The sequence below is a fragment of the Eubalaena glacialis genome, chromosome 1 (genome assembly GCF_028564815.1).
Source record: "Eubalaena glacialis isolate mEubGla1 chromosome 1, mEubGla1.1.hap2.+ XY, whole genome shotgun sequence".
NCBI classification, from domain to species: domain Eukaryota; kingdom Metazoa; phylum Chordata; class Mammalia; order Artiodactyla; family Balaenidae; genus Eubalaena; species Eubalaena glacialis.
Window position 1 is genome coordinate 127,818,704 of NC_083716.1, and position 22,500 is coordinate 127,841,203.

The window sequence follows — 22,500 nt, forward strand, 5'->3', positions numbered from 1 at the left end:
TACCAACACCTCCCAAAACACACTGTCACAGCGTTTTTTTACACCTCTTTCATTTTCCAACCACCCTTTTACCCCCTGCATATAAGGAATCACTCTACAAATAAAATTAGTAGAACCTTGATATTAAAAATGCCTTAATAAGCACAAAAGATTTTATGTCATCTATTAGGAACTGTCAACCGTTCAATTTCATTTGTTTACTTTGAACGTAAACTGCCTTTAGGGGATAAAAAATTGTAAAATCACCATTCTTTATATAAAGTATATTATAAAAAGATTTTGAGTGGGCTATCAAGTTTGTGGGCTTTTTCAATTTTTAAGCAAATGATATAATGTATGAATTACTGAAGCAATTATAAAACACGCAACTTGGGGAAAAAAACAAACAGTACTCAGTTATCTGAAGGAATAAAATACCATCTTTCCAACACGAGTGCCATACGGTTTACTATTTAGGGCCTCCCTAATAACCACAGGGATACTTCCGTTATCTGTAGTTCTATCAATCTTGATTGTAAGTTTTCATGTCTATATTACATAAGAAGCAACAAACTAAAAAATAGTTTGTTGGAACTATTAGAAGTAGGCACAACTGTTATATTAAGTAACAGTTGACTGCTGAAGAATATATATTAAAAAACAAAGCAAAACAAACAAAAACATGAAAGTGGCAAACAACACATTATAATCTAGCACAGTAATAGACGTTCACAATAGTGGCCTTGTGTCATTAAGAAAAAGGAAGAATGTAAAAAAACAGGCTTCAAAGATTCTGTTAAAGTTGTCAAAATAGTTTCAGTACTTGAAGGAAGTAAGCTTCATAGTCTAAAATAATGCACTACTGAGTACTGCCTTATTCTTTAATGTCGTATATCATCACATACACACTGCAAACCTAGTGGGTATTATGCACTGTAAAGAGATTTAAAAAAAACAGATGCACAAAATTTGACTATGAAACATTAGGGTTGATTTCTTATCAAATACAGCAGAATTCATCCGTTTCTTATCAAATACAGCAGAATTTATCCAATACTGGCCTCTTCAAATTGACTACTCAAGGTAAGGACGTAGGGGTTATAAACACATTTCAAAATCAGCACTGCCTGAAACAATCTTAAAACAACTTATCTGGAATTACTTCTTGGTTTTGTCACACAAATCAGTTTTTGGGGGGCAAATCTCACTTATACCTATTGTTTACTATCCTTCAGAAATGCTGAAGATCATGACAGAACTCTAGGTGGGAGAGAAGAAGAGACAAAAAAAACCCCCAAAAAACTAAATGAATGGCATTAGCGGTCCAAGGAAGTAACATGTTTCAAAAAGGAGAGAATATTTAAATATATAAACTATAGGGTTAATAGATAGACATTAACCTCATATATAGGCTTAATAATGATAGCTATAGTTAATATATCAACTATAGGGTTGAGCAGCTATCTACAAACATTTTTGATAATTTGATTTACTTTACCAGTAAAAAAAATGGGGAGTATGCACCTCAATATACATATTTTATTTATTTTAAAATTATATACATGTAATACTAAACGTAAATATTACCTTTAGGCAAATATAAACTTGGGGAGAGATTCATAATGAGCAATAATGATCCATAATTAGCAATAGCAAATCCATACTTCACACAGTTTTCCTGATAATTTCTATCTAGCTAGGGGAGTACTGAAATCTTGTCAGATCTGATTGGATTATCATTAAAACAACACCACCACCACCACCACTTCATAATATGGCTGATACAAAGATCCCACACTGTAAGTGTCAGTGTTAACATTTTCTTGTTGCGCGTATGTTTTAAGTTTTATCTTCATTCTATAGTCTCTTGATAGAAATCCTTTGTCCATTTTCTGAGGGTCAGTCTGTTATTTTAATAAATATAAATAAATATAATCCCCCCAAACCAGTTAGCCAGGCACAGTAAGCTTCAATTGGCTACAATATGCTGAAAGTGAACCAGAGGGTTGGGGTACCAGTGTTAGCTCCTTTGTGTTACTGGACTCCTGCAGTCTTCCTTCAGAGGCCTCACATGCTATAGGTGACATGTGACCTTCTGAGATGCAATCCAAGTGATAAGCCCAGTGTTTATAAATTAACTATTAGAAAAACTCAAATTTTTTCTTACACTTTTAGATCAAAAAGAAAGGAAGGAAAGGAAAGAAATAGAAGTTTGATTATTTTCTTTCCTTCAGTGGGTAATCTTGAGCAAATCACACTTTGGAGAACACTGGGATAGGGCATAAGAATCACAATGACTGAGAAAAGGCTGTTGGTGTGGGTAGCTGATTTATAGGTGAAAAGGAATTTAACAGTATGGGACTCTAGTCAAAGAGGTCACCATCTTGCATATAAATGGTGGAGAAATAGATCTGGGAAAGAAGTACTTCATCTATTTTTTTGTCACTGGGTCCCAGTGTGAGGTTCTGACTCTGACAAGTCCTCTTGGAGAACAAAGAATAATCACCCCCAATTCACACTACCCCTCACCAGTGAGGGATGGAAAATGGCAAGGTTTGCTCTTATATTTTTAAGTTATTTTTTAAACAGTGTTTTCTAAACATTATTTCAAAAACTTATTTTTTTATTGTAAAAGAGTATACTTTTTTATTGTTAACAATTCCAATGTTAAATAACGTGTAAATTTAAAATTTTAAGTTCCCCATCATATACCCAAGCCCCTCTTCCTATAATCACTGTTTACTACACTCCTCCACATTTTTTCTCATTTGCAAAAAATATGGAATGCATCATAAATTTTGTGTCATTCTTCTACATTAGTTTTGTTCATGTTCTCTGTATTTAAGGTTGAAGAAGCAGTTTTATTTTTACAGCTCAAATGAAATTGATCTTAATATATACAAATACCTAAAGTATTATTATTCCCATGTCACTCTGGCAATTTCCTTTTATGTTCCAGTTCCTGTGTGAAGTGCTTTATGCATATATCATCTCACTTAAACCTCACAAAGGCCTACAAGGTAGGTGCTACTAACAATTTATAGTTGAAAAACTGAGACTCTGAAAGGTCAAGTAATTAGGCCGAGATCACACAGCTAGTAAGATCATGTACTGATTACTGCACTCGACAGTTCTGTTACAGACTCACAAATTAGCACCAAATTTTAAATACTCCAGAATGCAACATCAGCACACTTTGAAATAATGCATTCTTATTTTTAGAAGCTCATGAGCTGCCAGATTCCTTTATAGCTTATGTGAAAGAAACTGAAAATAACAGGCCCTTCACAAATAGTTTTCAAAATGCCCAAGAATCATACTGCCTTCTCCGGTAACGCTGATGTATCTTGATGTTCTGTTGTTGCCAGCCTCAACATATATACATCAGAATCTTTGTATAAAAGAGAATAAAGTTATTACTTAAAGTTATATTTAACTTAGAAGAATTAATCCCATAAACTAGGAACTTTTCTTTTTTTTTTTAAACTAGGAACTTTTGACACCAGATTTTAGACCTACTTTTATAAATTCTTTTTTTTTTAATTAATTAATTAATTAATTAATTAATTAATTTTTATTTTTGGCTGTGTTGGGTCCCCGCCTCTGTGCGAGGGCTTTCCCCAGTTGCGGCAAGTGGGGGCCACTCTTCATCGCGGTGCGCGGGCCTCTCACCATCGCAGCCCCTCCTGTTGCGGAGCACAGGCTCCAGACGCGCAGGCTCAGCAGTTGTGGCTCACGGGCCCAGCTGCTCCGCGGCACGTGGGATCCTCCCAGACCAGGGCTTGAACCCGCGTCCCCTGCATTAGCAGGCAGACTCCCAACCACTGCGCCACCAGGGAAGCCCTAGACCTACTTTTAAAGCACATATTTATCAAAGTTTTCAATACAAATGTTGAACTGGACAGGGCCAATATAGGAGTTCTGTTTCTGATCCAATAGATAAGTACCTCATTCCAACAAAGAGGTATAAACTATCTAGGTACAGTTGTTCAAAGAGCTGCAATCCAGAACACTATAATAACCTCGCCTATGTTCACCAACTTATCCACATGATGCTCAAGGGGTACCCAAATGCCCACCACCCTCTGGGCCTCAATTGTGGATGATATATACATATACTTCCATCATAGGACCTGTAACATGCCTCTGCATGCAGTTGTTTGTTTATTTTTTGTCCTGTTCCCAAATTAAGTTCCTTATGTGATATACAGAGTCACTGAATACCCGAGCCTAGCAGTGTCTAGACTGGAGCAGGTGCTAATAAAAGTTTTCTAAATCAATGAACCTTCTTCTGAGTATTATTTTGATATTTACAGTTCTAAAAATTAACATGCAAACTGAAAATTTAACCTACCAAGTAAGTAAAATAGTTATTTTCAGGTGAAAGATCTAGAAAGGAAAGAAAATAAACTTGTATATAGCTAGGTGACTCATTAGAGAATGAGAAACATACTTGTGACTCACAAGCTACCAATAAATAACCTAACCACAATGACTAATATGAAGAAAAAAAATACATACATATACAAATATTAAAGCCTGAATAAGCCTTTTATTCAGAATCCGAACATCACTATGCTAGGGGTGGGAGGTGTTACATAAGCATGAATAGCAAAATTCAGTTTTTAACACCTGCTCTTCAAATGAACTGTAGCCTTTTACAACGCTTTAATTTTAAACTTAAAAACCTGCGTTTACATTCACTATAGTGAATACAGTTTACATTCACTACAGTCCTTAATAACAGTCAATACAAAAAGGCCTACAGGGCCACCTTTAAAAAAACTTGTCTTTTCAAGGCTCAACCATAACTAACACAAACTACTCTGCTCATTATTTTTAAATGGCACTAAAGAAACAATAATTTTAAAAGGAAAAAAGGGATGACTTCTTGCCTCAGCTCAAACACCAGCTACTAAACATTAGATAGAACATTAATGTCAACATAAGATGGGGATCCAGAAACACTGGCCTGGATAGGTATCCCATCTTCCTGCTTCTAGACAAATTTCATTTAAAGACCTCAAACCATTTCAGATACACAATTAAGAATCCGTTCTTAAAGATCTCTAGGGAATGAGATGTGCCAACCTTCCCATGTAACTCATTTAGTTGTTTCATTTCTGTATGCATTTAACCATGAGAAAATTGATCTTTCCAACAAATTGATTAAAATAATGTGTTGAAGAGTCCTGTGGCACTTAAATCCAATTAGTGAGTCAACTTTTCGGATTAGTATTTTGATGAATTGGATATTCCTAGGAAAGATAATTTGGGGAAAATTGACCCTATATTAAGCTTTAATGTCGCTCTTAAGGAAAATACTAAAAAGCTAGAAACTGCTAGTGGTACAATCTAGTCAGTAAGGGAAAGATAAATACCTCAGATTTAATATCTAAAGTAAATGCTAAGATAGTTATCTATTTAAGATATTAAAAGTGACCTCATAGTTTGCCTCTTAAATGATTAGGAAACCCCAGCTGGAACTATCTGATTTGATATTTTTAATAGTGGAGTCCTTGCTTTTTTCCACCTGGTATATGGCCAGAGGGAATAGAGTTAAATGTAGGGCCTCATGGAATTAACATATAAATACCATTATTTCTCCCACTTTTTTGTGTAGGAGTTCACATGTTTTAAATGTCCAGTCTCTTTGGGTTGCCCTTCAAGACGGAAATACCTTGAGAATAAATAAACAGTCCTTGGGCACTCCCCTAGCACTAAAGATAATTACAAGCATTTAATATAAAAAAAGATCTAAGACAGAATGAAAATTAAATGAGGATTAGAAATGGCCTTTTCCTCACGAACATATTTCTAGCTATGCTGTTTTCCAAACCAAAGATTCTAGCAGAATGGTTAGTTGGCTTACTAACTAAACTGCTAGCCTCCCAAAGTGAATGTGTTACTAAATATTCATTTGAATTATCTCATGTTTCACTGATCCTCAAATTTCTAAAGTAAGCTAAAAACATCTATAAGTAAGAATTTTTGCTTTATTTAATAAGTAATAGAAGCCACTAGCATTTATATGTTGCTGTTCATATGCTGTTTTTAATCATAATAGAAGGCTGATAATATATTAAGCAATGAAACTCACAGAATTTTCCAAATTTTTATTTTCTTATTATAATTATACTCAGAAACTAAGGGATAAAGAGGAATGAGATCCTGAAGAGTTCAGTGAAACAATGAAAAGAGGCGGCCTATAAACCTCTATTTTCATTACAAAAGTGGAATATATTCTACTGGGCCCAGCTGAGGAATAAAAATCAACTGTTCTGCCACAAATACACAATACACTCTTTAAGCTTGGTGTTAGATTATGGGATCAAGAGTATATGGGGCAGGGAGTTAGTAGGGCATCTGCAGGGCAAAAGAAACAAAGAGACAGAGAACAGTGGATAAGGATGCAGTGAGAGTAGTTGTAGGAATGGAACTGGCGTTGTGTGAGGTCAAAAGGGGACAGAAAAAACTAGGAGAAAATGGGGAGATTGATTAAAAAACTACAAGTCTTGATGAGGTCCAACAGAAGATTAGGAGGCATTAGAGGTAGAAAGGTGGAAATTATGGTTAGAGAGAATGGCTACTGGAGTTTAAAACGAAATTCGAAGGGGCAAAATCCAAGCTGTGGCCACAGGAGTGAGCTGTTAAAGTGAAGCAATGGTGAAGATAGGGGAGGAAAAGTAAGGAATTTTAAGGCCAACTTGTTCCATATAGTCACTTGAAAACATTTAGAATGAGAGGATGACTTGGAATAGGAGGAGCAGAATCCTATCAGCCAGAAAAATAAAACGGTTTCAGTAAAACAACCTATTTCAATCTTTGGGCTTTTCATGAACTCAAAAGGTTGGAACTTCTCTCCAATTTACTCAACATAGTAAGCAAGTTTAGGAGATACTACAGCTGTCTATCCAAATCCCTCTCCCCTTCTTCATTGCTAACAGAACCCCACCCCTGTTCAGTATCCACACTTCCCCTGGCCAAGTGCTCTAATGGAAGGTGAGCCCATCCAGCTCCAGAGAGTGAGCTGTGCTTAGTCCCAGCCCATCCTCGGAATTTACTGCAGATTGATGGTGTCTTTTCCACACAGTTTCTCAAACTAGAAACTCTGAAGTCATTTTCCACTTCTTTCTTTTCCTCACCTCCACACATAAGCAGTCAGCAAACAGATAAGACTCTTATATTTGGACCCACTCACTGCGCAAGCATCATTATCTCTTTTAAGAGTAGAGTTTTGCTTTAACACTTGTTTTGAAAATGTGAATTAATTCCAACACAATTGATATATCAGGTATCAATCTGAGCATAATGAGAATTCTGTGTTTGTCTATACCAGATTTCACCTGTGAGAAACACTAGGTCAATGCAGACAACTGTACTCAGGTGAACTTAGCCACACAGGAATACATAAAACACACACACCTCAGACATGGACCTGCGTTACAAGCCACACCCATCCCCATCTGGTGGTCCAACTTTCCTTCCAATTTCAGACAGCCTTCCTTGTACCACCTGATAATAATTTCCAAGCTGCAACTCTTCTGATACCCACTTCCACTCAGAAACAGTATGTCTTTGTAAAGATAAAGTGAAAGATTTATTGTATTCATGTATTTCTCAACCATTCAATATGTATAAAACTATTCTATGTTTTTAATAAAATTAGGTTCTTTTTACAAAACTATGTCACTGATGAAAGTTGTTTTTGTTTTTGGCTGCACCGTGTGGCACGCGGGATCTTAGTTCCCCAACCAGGGATCAAACCCATGTCACCTGAATTGGGAGCGCAGAGTCTTAACCACTGGACCGCCAGGTAAGTCCCTGAAGTTTTTGACTGTTGTGCTATTTACCTATTTTCTGCATAAACCTTCAGGTTTTTATTTCATACTTTTGCACAGCACAGTATTTTTTTAGGAATGCATTTATTACAGTAACAGAAATGACTGAATATTAGCACCACTCTACAAAAAGTTAACCCAAAAGGACACCCATACCTCAATGTCTAAGATCTCCTCCTTTGCTGACAATAGAGCAATTCTAGCAGACAGAAGTTTAGTTTGTACAAGTGTGTTACAAAGAGCGTGATATGTTAAGGAACAGCATCAGTTATCCAGCCAAACTCTTTCATTTCCTTCCTGAGTCCAGAATCTTGGTAAAGGATAAATTCTTATTTTAAATTCTGAGTGTGGTCTTATTTCCACATCACTTGCATACACCACACAGCTGCTTTGCTGAGTGACTTTGTGTTTTACTTCTCACAGCAAGAGTGATAAGAATATGTATAAGATGACCTGTGTGGCAGTGCTGATGATGATAAGGAAAAGGCAACAGATTAAGCAAAAGAAGATGTAAATTTGCCTAGTGAGTTTTAGGTTTCATATTTATAATTATAGCTATCAAATATTTTTATATTAAAATTATTCAAGAAAAATAACTGTCTTTGCAAACATGAAACTCTACTTTCTAACTACCTTCCCTCCACCCCACTGTTTTTATTGCATGCTTTTTAACAATGGGGTGATTTCTTAGGAAGGCAAATACTGCTTTATGCTAGAGGAGACAAGCTCATTAGCATTACTGATGGTTAGAAAAACATTTCATTCCTTCTTTGGAACCGTTTTTAGCATCAATTTATGACAACACAAAAATCTTTTTTTATTACTTTATAATCAGCTATACTTTTTAAAACCAAAATTATTATTTTTTACCAGTTTTCATTCTCAATAACTTGGGGACAGTATTTAAAAGTCATTATCACCCTCAAGAAAAAAAATAGCTGTCTACTCCTTGAGGATATATACCAGAATAAACTGCACACTCTAGAAAAGATACTTTTGAGGCAAAAAGCAACAGGGTTTCCCTTTCCCAGTCACCAACGTATTTCAATGACATTAAGGTTGTATTCTAAGTGAGCTACATATAATGTGGAGGGCTTTGAACTAATATCCTTATATAATCTTAGAGAGGCAGGATGACACAGAAGCATGAGCCTAGAGTCAAAGAGACCTTAGTATTTTAAGTATCAATGTTCTTATCTGTAAAAAATGAATAGACAAGGAAAAAAAAAAAAGACAAAATGGTATCCACACCTCACAGTACTGCTATGAGGACCAAGGGGGAAAATGCAAGTACGGCACTCTGCAGCTCCATACTTAGTATACAGTAATAGTTAGCTATTATTGCTGCTACTGTTACAATCAAATCTGTTATTTCCCCTGTACATGAGATAGGGAAGCTACTGGTGACCACTGCACTGAACCTTTACTGGGGTGCACCCCATAAATATAAAAATTCATGGTAGATACTGGAAAGCTTGGCAAGATAAAGTAAGGGCAATCATCATACTAAATTTTATTTGTAGATTAAGTTTCTTAAATATTAAAAATAATATTTCACATGCAATAAAAGTCCAAGTGTAGGTGTGTGTGGGGGAGCTTTTTTCCATGGCCTTTCATTTAAAAAATATAAGGCACCTTCTACAGGGGTCACTGAAGAGTACCCCATCATAATTTATATAATCTACTCAATATACACAAGATAATGATGGAAGGTTAGCAGCATAAGCTTTGTATGAATAGTGGTTTTTACCTTTTATTTTACATTGTTTTAGGCACCACAGTTTTAAGCCCCTCAAAGTGCTTTTTTATGCTAGATTGTCACAATAAATGCCTAAAATATGTAAGAAATCCTATACTATATTGATATATGCTGACTGTTATTATTAATAGTACAGATAAACTTGAGAGTTGGTGAAAGCTAGGTGATGACCAAAATTATAAATTATAAATTCTTATAAAATAAGAATTTATTTTATAATTATAAAATTATAATTTTAGGCAGTCAATAGCTCATATATTTCAAAATGATTTCCATTTGATTCTTATTTACCCCCTTCTCCTCTCCCCCTCAAAAATGAATAACGGTGAAAAAGACATATTCTAAGCTTTTCTTTCTCATATTTACATATTCTAATAGCAACAAAAACTATTAAAATTTAAACACTTACAGAAACTTGAGTATTAAAGGTTTTCAGCAAAACTGGCAACAAACTTATTAGCTTTCTGGTTGTCAGAAATAATTTGTTGAATCTTACTGTACTCAATGAGAAATGTGCTCCACAGATCTACATAGCTACCCATATTCAAATTAATAATTTTAAAATCCTGGGCAAGGTAAAATAAAAGATTAGTTGAAAAGAGGACAGGCTATAAAGTTGCTACATACTAGTTTTTCAAGTAATGTACCAACATAAAATGCTTTGATGATATAAACTAACAATTCATTGAGGCAAAGAACTCAAAATGCCCAAACATGAGAAACCATATATTTGCCAGTTAAATCAAAACAGCACCCAAAAAACATCAATTGTGTAAATATTTTTTGAAATAATAAACCACCTTTTCACAATAAAAATCTGTATCCCAATTCCAAGACAGGCACAAGCTTGGTTTATATGTCAAGTAACTTCTTTCAATTACAGTGAATTAGTGCCACACCCAATCTCAGACTTTAATATTTCCCAGGCAAGTAGAAATAAAAATGTTCAAAGAAGGGTCTTAGCTGTAAAGAATGAAGTAAGACTAACATACAGTAAACAATTTATGAAGTCATGTGCCTAGTTAGTGAGGAGCCAACTCTCTGGGCTCTCTGGCCCACTACTACACTCCATTGCCCATTGGCACTTTGTAGAAATTAAAGGTTTAAATCATCCTAGTAGTTCTATGATGACTTATTTTGTGAACTCAGTTTTCTTCACCAAAACCCCAAGAATTTTAAGTTCAAAATAAGCTTGGTAAGAATTAAGCACAACTAAATATGGCATAGATCAGTGGCCTCTCTTGGCAGTATCAGGGACCCTCAGTAAACACTTAAATTAGTTTTATCATGTTACTCAAATACCTACAAGTATAAAACTAGTAGAAATAAATGCCTTATGGTTATAGCCCTTAACTTGAAATCAAAGCGAATTTTTACAGTCTTTTTTTTTTTCTGGGCCATGATGCTCAGCTTGCGGGATCTTAGTTCCCAGACCAGGGATTGAACCCGGGCCCATGGCAGTGAAAGTGTGGAGTCCTAACCAATGGACAGCCAGGGAACTCTCCTCAAAGCGAATTTTTAAAGAAAATTGAAACAAATATTAAAAACAACAAAATTCAAATTAACAATATTAATTTAAGGTTTGTTAAAACTAAATTGCTGACATTTGGTTTACTGTATAAAGCTGTAGCCTCATAACCAGTTCTAGATTTAATTTTCTGTATTTTTATTTTAATACTAGTAATATGAAGAATGCTTGTTCATAATTCCATAAAACATTAACTTCGAAGTTGACTCAGGATAATTAGGCCTCATAATTAACCAAAGTTCTGCAAAGAGCAACCAAGAATGACAATTTAAATAAAATATTAGTTGATAATTTTATAAAACTATCTTATTCCAGTGGAAGTTAATAATGTAGTATTGTTAATTGAAATTTGAATCAAATGGGTATCTAATCTGATAAATACTAGAACTGGAAATAGAAACATTTTTCCTTGTATGGAAACTATTGTACTATTAGTTATATGCTGCCCCTATACAGATGAAAACAGGATTCAATAAATATGCTTGAGTGGCACAGGCTTTTAAAGTTCATAGTACTTCTTAACTACCAAGTACCACCTAGTAACCCAACTTGTCAGCATGTCACTATTCAAACTACAGTGAGATCTTCATTTGTACAGAACATGGATATCATCGGCTTCAGTTGGCATGAACACAATTTACACAGCAGTTCTCTGCTGTAAGTTAGCCTATAAAATGATATGGCATAGTATCCTTATGTAACTTTAAAACTTCCAATCTCCCAAGAACACATTTGTGGACCCCAGAGAAATGAAAAGAGAAACCAATCAGTGAGGATCATGAAGAACATGGGCTTAATAAGCTAAGTGACAAAGAATGAGGATTTAATGAATAAAACTAAAGCCTTTAAAATAAGAAGTAAAATTAGAAAAGAGGTCATTGTAGACATGGAGAGACTGCCCAATCTGAAGCATGTATATTGAGAAATAGTGGGAAATAACAGGGGGAACCAGCAGGTAGAATTAATATTGAACATGGTTGGAAATACGAAGCCATTAAAGATTTTAGATAAAAATAGCACTTAAAAAGAAACTTCTGGCAAGTATGGACTTTTTAAGAAAAGGATTTTGAAGGATGAAGAAAAAAACCAACACATCTTTTTCCTAAAAGTTCTATAGAATTTATATTACAATTTCACTTGATTTATTATATTTATAAATAGAGCAGGTAATTTTCAAAGTAAAATTTTTCTGTTCTTGATTTTCTTCTTTAAAAATTGGTACTTTGAATATAAGATCATACTACTGCCTTTCTATCAGAAAGGACATGTGCTTTAGACTTGTTACCAAGGAAGATCAGGATTTCTGAACTACCTTAGAAGTATAGCAAAATCACATAAAGACAAGCTGACTGACATACCAGGAGCAATAAATCATGTTCCCAAGAAAATTATCTTATCAACCAGCCACAAAAATTAAAAACTCATCATTTTTCACCATAGAGAGTCATGAGAATTTTCCTTTTTCACAAGGTAGCAAAAACTATTAACACATTTATTGTTAATTACTCAGGATAGATACCTTAACATATGAGTAGTGCCAAAAGTTAAATAATTGTAACTTAAGTTCCACATGTTAAACCTACTGTATAAAATTGGGTCCATTCGCCTGTATATAACCAGTCAAAGGCTTTATAATATGCAACCGCTCTATTATGAAACCACCTTTTCCCACACATTACTAATTATATAAAGTCCAGTTTTTTAAATGGACTAAAAATAGCTACATGTTCTTTGCTTTAAAAAAGAAATCAAAGTCACAACTTAATTGTTAAACCTGAATTAAGATTAAAATCAGATCTCAGGTATCCCCTGGCAGTCCAGTGGTTAGGACTCGGCTCTTTCACTGCCGGGGCCTGGGTTCAATCCCTCGTTGGGAAGCTAAGATCCCGCAAGCCAAGTGGCGCAGCCAAAAACAAAAACAAAACAAAAAGATTAAAATCAGATCTAGATCTTGATTGAGTTCCATCCACTTCAGGATTATGAAATCCAGGTTAAATTATCTAAATTCTTCCCTTATTCTAAAAAAAAGATCACCCATACACTATCCCTTTTAGATGAAAACCTTTCTTTAACATATATTATAAGGGCATTAGTGAACTAAGTTCTGTGTGCAAGTATCTTTTCCAGCTGGTAAGCTTTGGTTGACATCTGATATGGTCAATTGCTGTCAGTCAAGTCCCAGGAGTTTCTGAGAAGATCCAAAATAAGAAATGACTATTTGTGGACTACTTTAACGTGTCTACCTCTAGAGATATCAAATGAATTGACTGTTCTCTTGATAGTAGAATGCCTCTTAGTGATTAAGGGTAAATGGGATTTCCAAAAGACTTTCAGACTATAATCCTTTAAGAATGTAATACTGAGGTTATAATGCAGTTTAACAAACAAATATATTCTATATGAAACTATCAGCTTAATATATTAGTTTTCAGAACCAATTTACTATATAAAAGAAGCCATAAAGTTTGTTGACTCGAAGTTGACTTTTCCCCAGTATTCTCCAGTATATTAAATATAATTTAGCATATATGTCTGTGGTTTTCAGGGGCTCTCTGTGTAGACAAAGTTTATTTCTAGGGACCACATTTACTATGTCCCACTTCATAGGATACAGATTGACCTGAAAAGGCTAGGTGACAAATGCACCCCACAAGCATATACCCTTAAGGACTAGGTATTAAAACAGCAAACCTAATCACCAAATGATACAGGTAGAAGAGATGCGAGTGACAGTCTCTGGGCAGCAGGACTGCGAGATAGGGAGAGGTAGGGCTAGTGGTACTGAGACCTCTGAGCACATCAGTAAATTGATGTAATTAATGGCACTGGAGTCTTTAAACCAGAGGGCAGGTATTGCTATGATACAATAAAACTAAATTGGATAAATAAATCTGTTAACCAAAACCAGTTGCTAAGCATCCATTATATGTAAACCACTGTGCTGAAGGAGTCAGGGAAGGCCCAAACATAAATTAAGATATTAAATTAGATCAGTTTTTAGTCTCCTTCTAGTTCTAAAATTGATAATTCTATCTATATTAACTCATCTTTGAAAGCATATATATATATATAAAGAACAGAGATAAAAATCAATAGAAAATAAGGAGGGTGGGAGGGAGATGCACGAGGGAGGAGATATAGGGATATATGTATACGTATAGCTGATTCACTTTGTGATACAGCAGAAACTAACACACCATTGTAAAGCAATTGTACTCCAATAAAGATGTTAAAAACAATCAATAGAAAAAATGTAACATTTACTCAACTGAATTTCTTTTAAAAAATATTTATGCCTATGAAGTACTCTACTACTTAAAATTGTCCATTTTTCTGAGTCTTCTTTGATCATTATCATGGAAATAAAATTTCAATTAAATTGAGAAAAACATGCAAACAAAACTAGCCACATCACCAACTCTTATTACCTTAGAGCTCCAGCAGGCCCAACCACTACACTATCTCTGTATCCTGCCCCTTGTAAATTGAACAAAACAATGAGCTTCTATAGGAACCCTGAGCCAGAACTTTTATGGGGGAAAAAAAGCAAACTTTACTTTTTTTTTTTTTTAAACCTTTTTGGTGTCAAAGTAAAAAGCTGTAACATGTTAGAGCATTTGTTTTACTTCTTCAGGACGGAATCATTTGCAAAATCACATTCTTTTATTTTAAACACTTCTATTATTTAGTTAGAAAACTTGTTGCTTAATATGCAAATCTCAAACTAGGGGAGGGAGAGAGGAAATGAAGCTCAACAAACACAACAAAATAAAGTTGCTTTGCAGTGTTGACGCTGCCAGGCTTTTTGTAACTCTACTTGAAAGTAAATGTGACTTGTCTGTAGAGAGTGCTGCTTCAGCAGTTCCAAATGAATTTCAAGTCTGTGCTCCATATTTTCTTTTATAAGTTTAATGTATTCAGCAACACTGAACTGACAATTTAAATAACTACATTTTTAAACAAAGGAAGCGTTGATGTTAATGCATGAAAATGGTCCAAAGCCCTGGGAGCCCCGGTTCCCACCACTGTTTATTCTGACAACAGGATATAATTGCTTACTTACTTGGCAGCAAATTTTACCATCTGCTTGCTTGCGTGGTCTCCCACGGCTGCAAGAGCCTGGACATTAAACTGCTGCTGACGTAGGACTAAGAAGCACTGCTTCCCTGAAGAAGACAGAAAGTACGTAAGTGTATTAAGGACATGCTACTTCAGGTTTTACAAAGAAGAAAAATGCTTCTCTACTTTATAATTGGGCCCAAATTTACTATCCCCAACAGGGACATACACATAGGTATCTGGCTTTGACAGCCAAAATTCCCATACTCAGTTGACAAGCTTTAAAGAAACCCAAGTTTCTCCTACGCTTTTAAAATGCTTGTTATGAGGACGTAGGCAAAGCACCAATTTCAAAAAATATTATCAACCAAGAAAATTATTTTGTCATTGTATGGACTTATTAAACAAATTTCAAGTAACTTCAGATCACTTTCAACATTCATTCAATAGCTAGTATATTCTACAGGCAAAGGTACTATGCTAACCATCATAAGAGCCTCAATGATGCAACCATAAAAGTACTAATAAAGTGCTTAGTCACAAGAACATAAACATTCTACGGGGGTGGTTCATTTTATTTCCTACCAAAGTACATTTCAAAGAGCATTTAGAATAACAGGCTAGCTTATTTCCTGTTCTATTTTTCTCATTTTTCCTTTATCGTCTTCCTAATTCTTCATCCTTTATAATAGTTCCACTTTTTTTTTTACTCCAAGTAGTTTTTTTTTTAATTTTTAAAAAATTTTTATGTTTTTGGCTGTGTAGGGTCTTCGTTGCTACGCACGGGCTTTCTCTAGTTGCAGCAAGCGGGGGCTACTCTTCGTTGCGGTGCACGGGCTTCTCATTGTGGTGGCTTCTCTTGTTGCGCAGCACGGGCTCTAGGCACGTGGGCTTCGGTAGTTGTGGCACGTGGGCTCAGTAGTTGTGGCTTGTGGGCTCTGGAACGCAGGCTCAGTAGTTGTGGCACACAGGCTTAGTTGCTCCGCAGCATGTGGGATCTTCCCAGACCAGGGCTCAAACCCGTGTCCCCTGCACTGGCAGGCGGATTCTTAACCACTGCACCACCAGGGAAGCCCAACTCCAAGTAGTTTACTTTTTCTATAAAAGATCATTCCCTTTATGCCCTACAACCAGTTTTATTTCTACATAATACTGGGCCTCTTGACTCCCCCTCCTTTCATAAGCAACTGTCATTCCTTATTCTTAACCTTTTGAAAATAATATTCATAACAGATCCAGTCACTCACCATCTTTGTGACAGGTATTTTCTCTAAACTTGATCCTTTTTAAAAGTCTCTGATCAAGTTTTAGGAAACTACTTCCTCATAAAACAAGTTAAATCTTTTCCAGACCACTTTTTTCATCAGATTGTCTTTCAAAACGTCAAAAGGTTTTGTTGTTTAAACTGAGAATTATTTTTACACTGAGAATTAGCTTTGCCTCCCCTGGTCCCACCAAAAAAAAGCAAAAACGCAAGCAAACTTATAGTTAATACTTTCAACATACAGTTTTGAAATGCAAATCTGACAGCAATTGTGAGGTTAAAAAAAGGTTGCAAACAGAGTGCCAAGATAGACACAATCTATGGACTTCCAAGTCATATGTGATTGACATATTTTTACCACTAAGTAGATTTTATTTTCCCTTTCCTATGGAGTATGATCCAGTCGCTAAGTAAAATCTTAAAAAAGAAAGTTACATGAACTGAACAAGTTCAAAGGGATTTTAAGATGCTGTATGGATGGAGAAATCTGCAAATGAATCAAATGACATTATTTGAACTACCAAGAACTACTGAAACCACAGCCAGATATTAGCCCACTTAGAACAGAATGTTAGCATGAAATGGAAGGTAATGTGCATGATTTAGTAAGTACTTTAGCTGCTCTAATAGTGCAGACAGAGGAAGCACTGACCTGGCTGCACTACAAAGCAATCTTGTGATGAACTCCAGTGCTACACAAAGACCTTGAGAGAGAATGGAGGGCTCTATAGTACTTACTTATAAAGGGTGAGCACAGGAAAATATCTTTAGGTCAGCATTAAGGGGTGACATTTAGTGTAAGGGTTTGGTAAAGAGTAAAATCTTTTTAATCAAAAGACATAGGATCATATCGTATCATTTCCTATGAAGGGGCCTATTGGAAAATATTAAACTAATTATGTCTCAGTTCTTCATCTGCAAAATGGGAGAAAATAACAGTATATTTATTACTCATGGGGTTTTCTTGAGTTTTCATTTATAATATTGAAGATTAAATAAGTAATAAGTTTAGAGTTGTGACAGAGACCCAATTAATGTTAACTATGAATTAATGTTATTAATTAACATTAATCGTTATTACTATTACTAATAGCACCACTGCCACTGCCACTGCCACCTACTTATGTGAAGACTGATGACCATTTCTGTTTCACAGCTGGATTACTATGTCCAAAAACTATGGTGGGTGCTGGGAACACAAAGTAAATATTTGTTAGACACTCATGATAGACTATTATGTGAAAATAGTGATAAAGCCATAGAAAGAGTACAATCATAACTTTGTGTAAGAAAAAAACATCAAAATGTGAAGTTGATGGTATAGGAAGAAAAACATCAAAATGTGGCCACTAATGGGTGGGGAGGTCACAGGGAATTATTCTGTTCTTCATATTTTCTGAACATTCTACAATAACCATGTACTACTTTCCTAATCAGAAAAAATATTTTTTAAGAGAACAATACAATCAAAGAGGTAGGTACAAAAGAAACGTAAGGGTTGAAAGAGAATCGTGGCCATGTTCCAGATTCAACACAAACAGTAAGTAGAACCTGGGAAGTTCAAGAGGCTAAATATAGAAGCAAATGCACTCCTAAGATCTGACATGTCTGCTAGGGAAAAGAAATCATGAAATCAATGGTTATGGGTAAAGTAAAGAATGTTCACTGTTCTCTTTTAATGTTTAATGTGTTTATTGTATGTAATTCTAAAAATTAAACCTTATTTTTTAAAAAAGCCAATAGATGGGAGGAAAAGGGTGGAGAGGTGAGACCAATACCATCAGCATATTATATTATAAACCTACAGTAAGTAAAAATGTACAGAAACAGCCACATTAATGCAGCATAAGAAAGAAGTGAGAACAGACCCTATTAGAGCAAAGAGATTCTAATTCTAGATGGAATTCAGGAGATAAACTAAAAAACTGAGTAAAAACCGGAACTGAATATCAAACTGTACAATAGAAAAGGGGAGGACTTTCTAAGTTTCAAAATTATAGAACATCTATATAGCAAAAAAACCACTCTGGGAAAAACAATTGCTGAATGACACATAACCTATATGAGTTAATATCTTTAATACATAAAGATCTTAAAGATGTATGAGTAAAGAACACTGAGATCCCAATAGATAAATGGGTAATGGACTAGAACAAATACTCTGAAAGAAAAAGAAAAAAACCTAGTAAGTAAACATAAGGAGAAAAATATTACTGGAAACGAAAGTAATGCAAGTTGAAGCAAACAATGATGATGACACATTATACCACTCATACTAGTAAAAATTTAAAAATATACAATATCATACAATGCTTGGGAGAATTAAGTGAAAACCGTTCCTTCATAACTTGTTGATAACAAGGTAAACTTGTACAATGCTTTCAGAGATCAATTTGGCAGTGGGCATTAAAAATGGGCTTAAAATGTTCTCTGATTCAAGACATACATTTCTTAGAATATATGTTAAGGAAATTAAGTATGGAAAGTCTTAGTGACAAAGATGTTCATAAAAGCACTATTTAAATAAAAGAACTGAGGTTCTATTATCACTCCCTATTTATGTAGTCTTCACTACTGCAACAGATCTACATGTGACTCTAATGCTATGGTCCCAAGTTTTCCGTGTTCAAAGCACTTCTAAATACTAGAACCTTGAGATTTCCCTGGTGGCACAGTGATTAAGAATCCACCTGCCAATGCAGGGGACACGGGTTCGAGCATGGGTTCAGGGGACACGGGAACTAAGCCCGTATGCCACGACTACTGAGCCTGTGCTCTAGAGCCCGTGCACCTAGAGTCGGTGCTCCGCAACAAGAGAAGCCACCGCAGTGAGTAGCCCCCGCTCACCACAACTAGAGAAAGCCTGTGCGCAGCAACGAAGATCCAACGCAGCCAAAAATAAATAAATAAGTAAATACTAGAACCTCGATGGTACACTCAGAAAGATTTTTAAAAGACTTAAAAAATCAGTACTGGTTTCCTGGTAAACAGAGCTGTCCACTCAAATTACCTCTATCAAGTATTTTTGACACCAAGTTCTTGAAAGGTGTTAGTAAACAAAATTGTTCTTTCTTTGTCTCTGGTCGGTGATACACTGCAATGCATGATCTGCTTGGTTCAATGTCTTGCAAGGCATTTTCTTACAGACATTGGTGAGTGATAACAAGGGGCAATGTGTGTGTGTGTGTGTGTGTGTGTGTGTGAGATCCCTTTTATGTAAATTTAAAAAACAAAGGATATGCTCATATTTGTAAATGCACTTTTTTCCTGAAAGAATACACAAGAAACAACAGTGGCTATTTTGGGGGGAAACAGATTGTGATCTGACAGAGGAGCTAGATTTGTGAGACTTCTATTTGTCCTCTTTTTTTTTAAATTGAAGCATAGTTGATTTACAACACTGTATTAATTTCAGGTGTACAGCAAACTGATTCAGTTATATGTATATATTTTCAGATTATTTTCCATTATAGGTTATATACAAGATATTGACTATTGTTTCCTGTGCTATAAATTCTTGTTTATCTATTTTATATATAATAGTGTATATCTGTTAATCCCATGCTCCTAATTTATCCCTCCTCTCATTTCCCCTTTGGTAACTGTTAAGTTTGTTTTCTATGTCTGTGAGTCTGTTTCTGTTTTGTAAATAAATTCATTTGTATTATTTTTTAGATTCCACATATAAGTGATATATTTGTCTTTCTCTGTCTGACTTCACTTAGTATGATAACCTCTAGGCCCATCCATGTTGCTGCAAGTGGTAATACTTTATTCTTTTTTATGGCTGAGTACTATTTCATTGTATGCGTTTTGTGTGTGTGTGTGTGTGTGTGTGTGTGTGTGTATGTATTGATATATATATATGTATGGCACATCTTCTTTATCCATTCATCTGTTGATGGACACTTACGTTGCTTCCATGTCTTGGCTACTGTAAACAGTGCTGCTATGAACATTGGGGTGCATGTATCTTTACGAATTAGTTTTTGTCTTTTCTGGATATATGCCCAGGAGTGGGACTGCTGGATCATACTGTAGCTATATTTTTCATTTTATATCTTTCTATACTATAGGAAGTTAATTTTTACTATAGCCATATATTATTTTTTATTCTAAGAAGCAATTATGTAATTTCTCAGTTTAGCAAAGAGTTCTCACTGCTTAAGTTAGTAAAGGAACTTTATAAGACACATTAATCAACTGCTACATATTATTCATCTTTCTTCATGGAACTCCCCAATCAGGAGAGAGTTTATAGAAAAGAAATGAAACTCAATGTTCAAAACAGCTGAATGAATTCACTGCTTTTAGGTATTTTAAATTTAATAGTTAAAACTTTGTGTTGCATTTTGAGTCAAGTTTTTAGAAGAGGCAGTTTATTTCTTAAATTTATGCAAGAGGTCTGTTTTAGAAAAATGTAAAGTTGGAAACCTTCCTTTACAGCACCAGGTGCAATCTTTATTTCTAAGCTGAAGAATAAACATGGTAGGTTGCCAGGACAAAAAAGTTTACTCTCATCTCCATTTTGGTGATGGCTCAGTAAGGAAGTAAGCCTTGGTGGGAGAACTAGTTATCAAAGATGTGAGGCAATCTTATGTTTTCATCTTCCTACTGTCTTTTAGCTTGCCAAGCTCCTGAATTTATTATTTAGATAATGTACCTTCACTTCCTAATAACCAAGATTAACATTTTCCTTCATCGCTTATGTTAATCAGTTATGGAATAAACAGCAAAGACCTAAATGTTTTAAAGTAGTTTCCATTTGTTATTTTCCCTGAAATATTCTTGTATGGCTAAGTTGATGTTCTGACCTTTGGTATTAAAAATCCTAAACTATCTGACTACCTAAATAAAGTAGCTATTTTGGAAGTATATGTTAAGTTTTTAGGAAGAATAATATTGAAATAGAATTATCTTGTGTCAATGACTTCCATGTAGTATGTATAAAATTTGAAAGGAACCATAGATATTTCAATTACTTTTTCAATATGCTCATAAGCTTTCACAATCGAAAGAAACTAATGTTAAGTATATCATTAAGAGTTAAAAATTTCTCCTTGCTCCTATATAAAACTCTTGATTTTAGGGGTGTGAAGCATAAACCTATTGTAAGAAATCTGATTTTTAATCTTTAAAAATGTGTAAAACACTGCCCTTAATTTGAGGAGAAATATACAGATATTTGTTATATAAACAGACTAGGTTTTGGTTTTTTTGCTTAACAGGATTCTAGTTGTCATACTTTTGACACTATGATTTTGACAGTTTCATTTCCTTATTCATGGTTTTTTCAGAACTTTGCTTTACTTGAAATTGCCAGCATAGGTTGTCTGTCCAAGTCCAATTTTAATGTGATACTACTTCTGGAGTTAGAACACATGAATGATTCCAAATAAGTCATATTTATTGGTATAATATTTTCCATGTAAGGAAGAAGGGAGTAGCAGCAATCAGGGTTCTGCAAATTCAAAGATTTTATTCATTTTTTCAGATAATCTTCTTTGGCAGAAATAAAAAACATTGACAATCATTACTGGCAAGAATGTGGAGAAAGTGGTACTGTCACATACTTGTGGGAGTATCACTGAGTATAGCTTTTTTGGAGGGTAATCTGGTATTGGAAAATTTTAATATGCGTATGCCCACCCTTCAACCCAGCAATTTCACTTCTAGATATCTATCCTAGAGAAATACTGCCTTATGTAGATCTATAACTAATATCATAGAAGTATCTCCAAGAAACACTGTTAATTGAAAATAAAAAAAGTTGCAGAATAACATGTAAAAATATGGTATCATCTACATAAAATAAGACAAAACACACACAAAACAAAAAACCTGTATGTATTTGTGTGTGTGTGTGTGTGTGTGCATATATGTGCATTAAAAAGAAAGATTTTTGGAAAGACAATGAACAAATTATTAAGAATTAATAGAAAAGGCTGGGGCAAAAGATAGGCAGTAGAGAAGAAAAAGGAATATAATTTCTGTACTCTTTGAAAAATTCATGTGAAAATACTTTGTATTACTTGGGTAACTTACAACTTAAACACACATACACATATAT

General features: G+C 34.7%; 1 protein-coding gene across 1 annotated transcript in view; it reads right to left on the reverse strand.

The window, feature by feature from the left end:
• The window catches only part of DARS1 (aspartyl-tRNA synthetase 1), a 67,083-nt gene that overhangs the window by 34,315 nt on the left and 10,268 nt on the right, over positions 1-22,500 (reverse strand). The window contains exon 4 of the mRNA XM_061199516.1: positions 15,171-15,273. Coding sequence (XP_061055499.1) covers positions 15,171-15,273 — 103 coding nt within the window. The remainder of the gene's footprint in view (positions 1-15,170; positions 15,274-22,500) is intronic.